General features: G+C 36.0%; 2 protein-coding genes across 2 annotated transcripts in view; both read left to right on the top strand.

The window, feature by feature from the left end:
• LOC111704716 (serine/arginine repetitive matrix protein 1) overlaps nt 1-1760 on the top strand; it is a 2995-nt gene extending 1235 nt beyond the window's left edge. Inside the window, exons 2-3 of the mRNA XM_023477042.1 lie at nt 554-1405; nt 1509-1760. Of these exons, the coding sequence (XP_023332810.1) occupies nt 554-1405; nt 1509-1680 (1024 nt within the window). The 3' untranslated portion in view covers nt 1681-1760. The remainder of the gene's footprint in view (nt 1-553; nt 1406-1508) is intronic.
• Nucleotides 1748-9203, top strand: LOC111704706 (methionine aminopeptidase 2). The gene is made up of 11 exons (XM_023477031.1): nt 1748-2114; nt 3130-3207; nt 3447-3547; nt 4454-4566; nt 4813-4856; nt 5035-5226; nt 6026-6107; nt 6822-6944; nt 7381-7492; nt 7690-7763; nt 8331-9203. The coding sequence occupies exons 1-11, from the start codon at nt 1767-1769 to the stop codon at nt 8411-8413; spliced, it is 1350 nt and encodes a 449-aa protein (XP_023332799.1). The 5' UTR covers nt 1748-1766; the 3' UTR covers nt 8414-9203.
• The last annotated feature ends 677 nt before the right edge of the window (nt 9204-9880 follow it).

The raw sequence follows: 9880 nt of genomic DNA, 5'->3' as shown, positions 1-9880 counted from the left end.
ACACACACACTCACCCTTACACACACACTCACACACAGACACACACACACACACACACACACACACACACACACACACACACACACGACAACAAAAATGTTAAGAACGGTCACATTTTTTTCCCCTCCCCAACCCTCTCATTTTCCTTACAACTCTTTAAAGTGTTTTTATTTGTGTGTAGAATCTGAGTAATGGGAGAGACCTTCTATTAACATTTTAACATAGTTGAAATGAAAATGCAGTACTAATACCAATGAATCCTAAAGTTTTGTTCATGTTATTTCAGAATTGTAAAAAACTGTTTCTTCTGGTGGCTGAAACAACTGGTGAAATATTACTAACGACTTTACGCTCTTATTTAAAAATAGTACACCGTAAAAATATCTCATTGGTCTCAAATGAATCCGAAAGTTTTCTCTACAATACTACACTTTCAGCTCAACTACCATGTCCAGCCAGTCTCTCCCTTTAAAACAAATTTTATTTTTAACTAAAGGTTAAATCTCTAATTTCTATCTAATATCGTGCCGATTTTCTATGAGTTCATTTTTAGACGGAGTTCAAGTGAGGATTCAGATAAAAACAGTCGTCGACGGCGGAGTAGCAGCAGTGACGGAAGCTCTTCAAGACGTCAAAGACGTAAATCTTCTTCTCGACCAAGAAGACGACGATCATCTTCTCCTAGTCCTAGACGTAATCGTTCTCGAAGTAGAGACAAAAGACGAAGATCAGGAAGCAGGATCAAAAACAATTTAAACTCTAGGAGTAGGAGTAAAGGACGCAAACCTAGAAAATATTCCAGTTCTCCTAGTAGTCTCAGCAGAAGTAGATCAAGAAGCCGAGATAAATCCAGAAGCAATGTTGTAAATAAAAATTCCAAAAATACTGGAGATGATCGATCAAATTATGGAGTTCCTCCACACCCACATGGAGTTGTTCCTCCTCCAACTTTCGGAGGAGTTCCACCACCCTTAGGAGTAGTTCCTCCGCCATTTGGAGGAGTTCCCCCACCTTTAGGAGCAGTGCCATCTCCTTACGGAGGGGTTAAACCACCACCACTTGGAGTAACTCCACCCCCGCTAGGAGTAGTTCCACCTCCCCGGGGTTTACCTCCACATCAATCTTCAGGTTCAAGATTGCCTCCTCCCCCACCTCTAGGTGTTGCCCCGTCATGGCAGTCTGTAACACCAACAAATGCTCAGAAGACTAAAATTAAACCTGCTCCAACCCCAACAAATGCTTCAGTGAAACTAAGCTTGGGCAAGAGCTCTAGTGGCGGAGGTACTGGAGGCGGCGGAGCAAGAATCGGAGGCAGTGGAGGCAGTGTAGTAAAAAAACCTAGACTGGCGCAGGTTTTCAACGCCGACGATAGCAGCGACGAAGAAGAGATTCCCCCTGAAGCAAGGTACAAACACATTTTAATATTTTATTATCCCCATCCCTGTCCGCCCTGTATCAGGGTCCTTCACCCTACAGAGCTCTCTTCATGGGAAGATTTTGTATTGCAGAATGAAAATGAGAAACGTAGGTCGGGAGACCGTCACCTCCAGCGGACCAAACAGCTTTGGGAAGACCCGGCAGGGATTTACCGACACAAACAAATTATTCGAAAGGCAATTGCAAGAGGCCATGGATGCGGTGTCCAACGACAACAAGGACAGGCTCAGGGTGAGCAAGTAAATCCAATCATATGCCCATTTAACAAATTTTCAAATATATTTAATCTTTCTTTGATCGTGTTCAACATATTGGTTTTCAGATATAAAATGAGTGATCTTAAAGATGACACAAATCCTGATAAACTTATCGAGGCAACAGAAAATTTAGAAATTTCCGAAGGCGGGAAGAAAAAAAAGAACAAGAAGAAGAAGAAGGTGACTGAACCGAGTGAGAACGCTGAGAACCTGGAACCCCAGGAGAACGATGCTGATGCCCCCACCACCAATGAGGGGGATGAAGAGGAAAAGACTAAGAAGAAGAAAAACAAGAATAAAAAGAAAACCGGGAAAATTCAAACAGATCCACCAACTCTACCCATCAGTTCTCTTTTCCCATCAGGAAACTATCCTGAGGGTCAAATTATGGAACATCCTATTGCCGCGGACGATCAAAAGGAACTGGTTTAAAATCTTTCTAATGGTAACGATGAGGCTTCAAACAGTAATGGTCAAATTTATGGGTAAATTAAGTTTAAAGATGAAACATTACAAACAACACAACGTGGCACCGTGTTGTATTTTGATTTTTTTCTTATTTTGATTAAATTGATACATAAAGTAATATTCGATAAATAGCTGAAACTGAACTTGCTGAAAAAGACAAGTTTGCATTTTACACTACCCCCAGATATAAATACATGTCAACATCAATAAAAAAAATTCGTTTTTTTATATTTGATACCAAGATGATGTGTTAAATTGAATACACTTTTTCTTATTTTAAATTATGGCAAATACCTTTAAAATTTGAAGCACCTAAAAGAAGTTGTTCATAGTCCTCAAAACGGAGCTGAAAAAGTAAATTAAATCCTGCCACCGAATGGTAACAAAGTCGAGGAAAGTTTTTCCGTTTTTTAAGTTTAATAGAAAGGGCGAAATTTAACTTTATTTTAGTCTATATCCACTGCAAAAACTTTACTTCAAAACGCCTTAAATCTGGTTAAGTTGTCTACCTCTAAGGTTAAACTGCCAGAGAGCTTGGGGTGTTCATTAACTCGAAAAATTATTCCTCATTCTTGGAAAATAATTTTCCCCACATATTAAGTGGGACAGGGGACAAACAAAGGAATTTTTGGGTGAAAAAAATGTTTGATGTCCAATTTTTTTTATTTTTTTTCCTCAGAGCATTAAAGAATAATTTTTTAGTGGGGGGGGGGGATTCTTGAAATTATATACTCCTGTAGAGCGCTGAAGTGACTCACATGTCTAAGATACTAAAGTTTCATCCCCTGTACTCTTTTATTTCACTTGTTTTCCTGATGAAGAACAATTGTTCTTCATCTTTTTCTTTTTTCCTAAATTATCTCTTTTCTCAAGACCATCCTTGGTTTAAAGGTTCAAGATTAAAATTTTGTCTACAAAAATTCTTTGAAACTATTAAAATGAAAGATTTGAATTTATGATTGGTCAGGCTAAAGACAGGTTCTCTAGTGAGGAAGCTAGAGCAATTGACAGGCTCCAGCTGGATATGTACAACGATGTCAGACAGGTAAATCTAAAAACTGACCACGTGGCTTTTTCAAAACAAACGGAAACTTGTGCTTAACTTTTACTTGTCTCTCATTGGTCAATGTTCGCGCGGAGATAAAGAAAGATCCGATTTAGGGGCGTATTCAGGAATTAGTCCAGAGGGGGGCTTACCTTTTTTATTCTGTCTAAGGGAACTCAGCACCAATTTAGCCCCCATATTTTAAAATATGAATTTTTTATTATACTTTTCATATTCAGGCAGCTGAAGCTCACCGACAAACCCGTCAACATATACAGAGATGGATCAAGCCTGGGATGAAAATGATTGATATCTGTGAGGAGCTGGAGAGTACTGCCAGGTAACATATAGAGAGGAGGTTGGATATGGATGGATGTAGGACGGGATTAAAAGAATTAACAGATTGAGATGTGCTCCGACTAGAAAACTTGACCATCAAAATACTAAAAAGTAAGAAGTAAATTTTGATGGTTTTTAGACTAAAATTTGAAAATAGGACAGGTTTCAACAAACAGCGAGTAAGACGAAAAAAGGATACCAAGAAAGTTTGAGCATGGATCTAGGGGAAGGGGAAGGATAAGGAGTAAAGGTGCAGGATATGGAGATTGCAATAGATTCTGGACAGCTAGGAGAGAAGGATAAAGAGCCGAGATAAAAAACAAGACAAGAAGATGTTATTTGAGACTGGATACTAGAGAGGAGGATATGGAGTAAATATAAGAACCGGGATTTAGGATTTGAGCATGGAAGAGTAGGATACGGAGTAAAGATGAAAACCAGAATCAGGAGATGTGATTTGAGTTTGGATACTAAGAAGAGAGTAGGATACGAAGTAAAGAAGAGAACCTGGATATGGTGATTGAAATATAGTGTGGATATAGAGAGAATGGAGAAAGATACGGGGTAAAGATGAAAACCAAGGAAAAGGAGAAGTAGTTATAGTGGGATCTGAGTCAGAATATGGATACAGAGGGTTAGGATACAAAAAGATGGACCATGCACAAACAACAGAAGGTACTTAGAAATTCTGAGAAATATACAAGAGTTAAGTAAGAAACATAGATTTTACGAAAAATGTAATCATGCCGAGGAAGCTAGAGGAATGTTGAATACGTTTTACCTTTTTAGGTACAAACAAACAAAAATCATTGTTTAAGATTGAATTAGTGCTGTAGCACAGAGGATGGGTGGTAGACTAGTTAAAGCTATAGTCGGAATAATTCAGCTAATTGTATAATTTGTTTAGAAAACTTATAAATGAGAACGGATTGGAAGCTGGGTTAGCTTTTCCTACTGGTTGCTCCAGGAACAACGTTGCTGCCCATTATACGCCTAATGCCGGAGATGATACTGTTCTAGGAAAATTCTTTTTTCTTTCTCGTTTCTCCGGGTTAATGGGTTTTTTCTCAACTAAACTTGTCTTCTTTTGTTGATCAGATTTTGTCAAATAGTCTGAACATTTTATAATCCAATACAAACCCTATTATACTTTGTTTAAAAAAACTTTTCAATTATAATTTAATACGGAATCAAAATAAAAATTCTGTTTTAAGCAACTGCGCTGCTTTCATTAAATCCCGATATCGGAAAATGGATTATGTTCAGAGTACGACGATGTTGTAAAACTAGATTTTGGAACTCACATTAAGGTAAGAAAAGAACTTTTAAACCCGACTTATCTTTGGGGTTTTGTAGAAATAAACATCGTAAACCTAAGAGGGCTCTATTTTGGATGACTTTTAAACGAAGATATAGACATCTGCATCCTGGACCGCTTCTGATTTTATGTATTTAAAATTTAAAAGTTGCTAAAATGACTTGTTTCAGGGAAGAATTATTGATTGCGCCTGGACTTTAGCATTTAATGAGCGCTATGATCCTCTGCTGCTAGCGGTCAAGGAGGCTACGGAGACTGGTATTCGTACTGCAGGGATAGATGCACGATTATGTGATGTCGGAGCAGCTATTCAAGAGGTCATGGAATCCCATGAGATTGAGCTTGACGGGAAAACATACCAGGTACGTCACGATCGCTCAAAAATTGTAATCAGATGTTAAGGACGATGTTATGTCTGTAAGTGTTGTTAAGTTGCATTTATTTGGGGTTTAATAGGTGTACATTGACCACCCAGACTAGGCTTAGATGAACCTTTGGATCAGGGAATAAAGATGAGAAGGACGGACAAAAAGATCTTCAGGACTATAATCTTAATGGGACTGTAAAGGAAAAATGAAAGGGGGTATAGGCTGAAACCTATGAATCTTATGAGTTGAACGATACCTATAAGACAACTATCTGATGTTCCTGTTTCGAGAAATTGACATAAAACTGTGTCAAAATTATACCAAAACTTATAAATGTTAGATATTCGTCCGAGTCACGTATCCAGAACTCCTTCCAATGGCAGTGGAGTGTACTGGTCATGTGACGATAATACTGCACTAACATTGGTTGGAGTTCTGGTGACATGATCCGGACGTATAAATAGTAATATCAATTATATCTATTAAACATTAAAAATGATTAAATTCAAATAATAATAGGAGCAAAACCTGAGTTTCTGAGACTCCTCTGGGATATCGTCATATTCAAATTGGTTGCATATTAGTTAAATATGATCTGTTCAATACTTCGAATCTTATACAAAATCTTACATATACAAGGCTTGGTATAATTTTGACACAGTTTTATATCAATTTCCTGAGACAGGAACATCAGATAGATGTCTAACTCCTGAGATTCTCAGGTTTTATCCTATACCCCCTTTCATTTTTCCTTTACAGTCCCTTTAAGATCTATAAAAGCTTTTTGTTTTAGGTTAAATCCATCCGAAACTTGAACGGTCACTCAATATGCCCGTATCAGATACATGCGGGCAAATCTGTTCCAATTATTAAAGGTAAAGTTGGTATTCATATTAATGTTAAAGGGTGTGTTCGCGAAAAATGAAAGGTGGTATTGGCTTACGTCGGAAAATAAGCACTTGTGGTCGCTACTAGTCTTACTTTTCTATAAAGAGAAAATTGTTAAAAACGACTCATGTTGAAGAACGTTAATTGCGTTTATACAAATTCAGAAAGTTGCAACATTCAACTCGGACCGTAAAATAATCAATTTAATCCCAAACAAATCATTTAGATATTAGAAACAATAATCATTGATTATTTTTCGATGCATTCAAATATAGTTTATATCTCATAATATTTTGATTCTGTTTTTTAAATAATATTTCGCTGGCGCTGAATTTTCGAACATTCCTGGAAAGTATGAAAATGTCGTCTTCATTATCCGAGTTGAATGTTGCAACTTTCTCAATTTGTATGGACTCAGCGTTCTTCGGTATGAGCCGTTTTTAACAATTTTCTCCTTACAGATGCAAGAGATAAAAATAAGAAGAGTAGGGATTATTTTTCGCCGTAAGCATATAACCCATTTCATTTTTCGCGAACACTCCCTTTAACTTACGGAATCCAACAAATCTTTATAGTATGAAAGCTAATCTTTCTTTCACTCACCCCCCCCCCTTCATATTTTGTTTAGTATTTGTTGATTACCATCTAGCGAAAGTCTTAATTTAAAACAATTTGAAAACTGAACTGAAATTTTACTCCAGGCGGTGAAACTACACGGATGGAGGAGAATGAATTCTACGCCATTGAAACCTTCGGGTCCACTGGGAAGGGTCACGTCCATGAGGATATGGAATGCTCTCATTATATGAAGGAGTTTGACGTCGGTAAGATAACAACTAAGGGAAGAGAGATTTTCACATATCTGTTAAGAATAAATGATAGAAAGGATGGGAAGGTAGAGATCTAATTGTTATATTTTGTAACTGAAATGCATGTTAACTAAAACACAGATCATAGAAATTGCCCAAGACTCCTTCGGCTTCAACATTAATTAGTTCTTCAGAGCTGAAAACTTTAGAATGGGATATCCTTAATCCCGATCTGTTAATTAATCTGGAGATTTATAACAAGAGGAGAACAAGTCATATTTAATCTGGAGATTAATGACAAGGGGAAAACGAGCCATATTTAATCTGGAGATTAATAACAAAGGAGATCAAGCAATGATCTTGATATCCACCATTCTAAAGTTTTCAGCTCTAGTTCATCTAATAGTCGGGATTACTCGTCTATAATTTTATTAATTTATTTCATATCCAGGTCATATACCCCTCCGTCTGCAGAAATCCAAACAGCTTCTCAACGTAATTAATAAGAACTTTGGAACTCTCGCCTTTTGTCGTCGTTGGTTGGATAGACTCGGAGAAACAAGGTCGGTTATAAGTTTTTTATGAAATTTACTTTTTAAAATACTAAATTTTAGCATTTGAGCTAGTTTTACCCTAATGATTCCTAAAAATGAGTCATCTGGGAATTTTTTACAGGGGCACCTTTGCAAGGGGGTAGGGGGTGGTTAGTATTTTTTACAATTATCTATATTTAATTAGAATCTATACTATCCATGTTCAGATATCTAATGGCACTGAAAGATCTAGGAGAGAAGGGAATAGTAAATCCTTATCCTCCTCTTGTTGATATTAAAGGTAACTTAATTTTCACCAGACTTTTTTATATTTTTATATTTCACAATAATATGTTTTTAACTTGTTTATTTACATTTTTATAACGTGAATTCTATATTTTAAATCGAAGAAAAACGGGCTTTTGATAATAAAAAAAAATTTTCTAGTGTGTTTCATCTTGAAGTTTCCTGAGACAGAAACTAGTTACGTAAAATACACTTTCGCTCAATGTATATTTTCTTTTATTTCCAGGCCTCCTCCTTTTATTTATATAGCTGAATAGAAATTTGTTATAAATATTTTTCGAAAAAAATTATCATAAAAGGTAAAAAGAAATTACAAGTTTCAGTCACTTTCTCTTTATAAGCTCTAGGATACTTATTATAGTGTTTTTTTCTCTCTAATGTATTTGTTATACGTTTTGTTTTTCTAATCTTCTTTGATTTGATTTTGATGAAAGCAGATTAATAAATTTTTTTCTGGAAATATAATTTTGCCTTTTGTTAACAACACTGTTGTTCAATGAAATCTTTGACAAAACTTTTATCTCTTCAGTTTAGAATCAAAAATCCAAATATTTTGTTTTAGGTTGCTATACAGCTCAGTACGAGCACACTATTCTACTCCGCCCGACTTGTAAAGAAGTAATCTCAAGAGGGACGGATTACTAGTCAACTCTAGTTCAACTAATAAATTTCGATCACGCTGATATCCGTTCATTTTCCCATTAACCCTGTTATAAACTTTCACAATCCACATCTTCCTTCCATCCAGAATATTATTTTTTTATCCAGACAACGTGTCTTTTCGATCCAGAGAACGTGTCTTTTCAATCCAGACAACGTGTTTTTTCGATCCAGACAACGTGTTTTTTCCATCCAGACAACGTGTCTTTTCCATCCAGACAACGCGTCTTTTCGATCCAGACAAACCCTTTGTTCCATCCAGAAAGCAACCCTACATTTCCTTCAAGACAACCCTCCCTATTTTATAAGACACCACTTCATTTTCTATATGCAAACACGTCCTCTCTTAATAACATCCCTTCCTAAATTTCAAGACAACCCTCCTTATTTTATGAGACAGTATTTCCTTTCTTATAAGATAATCTTCCCATCTTAAGAGGCAACGCTTCCTCTCTTTTAAAAGCAAGCCTTCCTTTCAAGACAAACATATGTTTTAACAACCATCACTTTCTTTGAAGTTAACTCTTCCTTTCCTACAAGGACGACCATACCTTAATGTTAAGAACAACTTCCTTTTAATAACAATGCAACCTCTTCCGCGACAACCCTTTCTTTTCCTCCTTCCGTTCACCAGACGCGAAAGTCTTGCCAGTGGGACAGGAGTCAGTGCTTCCATCGAAAGACGACGGATATAGATCAGGAAATTTTCTCAACTTGCTTTGAATGTGATTCACTGTTGAATTTTTTTTTGTAAACATTAAATATTTACATTTAACTACCTTTGATGAAATTTCAGTGTCGCGTTAAAAGCTGGTTTTGACTTGAATAATGACCTAAAGGGACTGAAAGCAAAGATGGGAATGCCCGATTCACAACGGTACCTTGAAAAGCTTTGTCGGATCAAGTATAAATTAGATATCAGTATGTGTAACTTGGAAAACTGATTATTTTCAATTATGGTTTCTCTTCAAAGGTGACGAGCATTTCCATAGGATTTAACACAAACCTAGAAAACCGACAAAATCTTGCACATTAATGATCAGATAAAGGTTTGAGGGGTACAGTTTTGTGAATTGAGCATTGCCAGCTGTCTCTTGAAATTACGCTTACAGTCCCTTTAAAATAAATTGATTTATTTTAGTTAACGATTAAGATAATTTTAATGTGCTACGGTTCTATTTTTGTTGTTCCTATTTATTTCTGTTTTAGAGAAATTGCATGGTGTATGTAACATGTGTGAAGAGATAAGAGAGACTGATATATACTACATAGTGATATATTTATAGATACACGTTACATTTATATTCAATTTATACATTTATATATATGCGGTACTTTTTTTAAGGTTTCTTTTTGGTAATATTAAAGAGAAATATTAGATACATATACCTAATACTTGGGAATATAAATATTAGAATATCATATCTAAAATGTAAAATGCCAGAATCTTCA

This window comes from Eurytemora carolleeae, unplaced genomic scaffold (genome assembly GCF_000591075.1).
Source record: "Eurytemora carolleeae unplaced genomic scaffold, Eaff_2.0 scaffold2, whole genome shotgun sequence".
In the NCBI taxonomy this organism is placed as follows: Eukaryota; Metazoa; Arthropoda; class Copepoda; order Calanoida; family Temoridae; genus Eurytemora; species Eurytemora carolleeae.
This window is presented reverse-complemented; position numbering and strand designations above follow the sequence as displayed.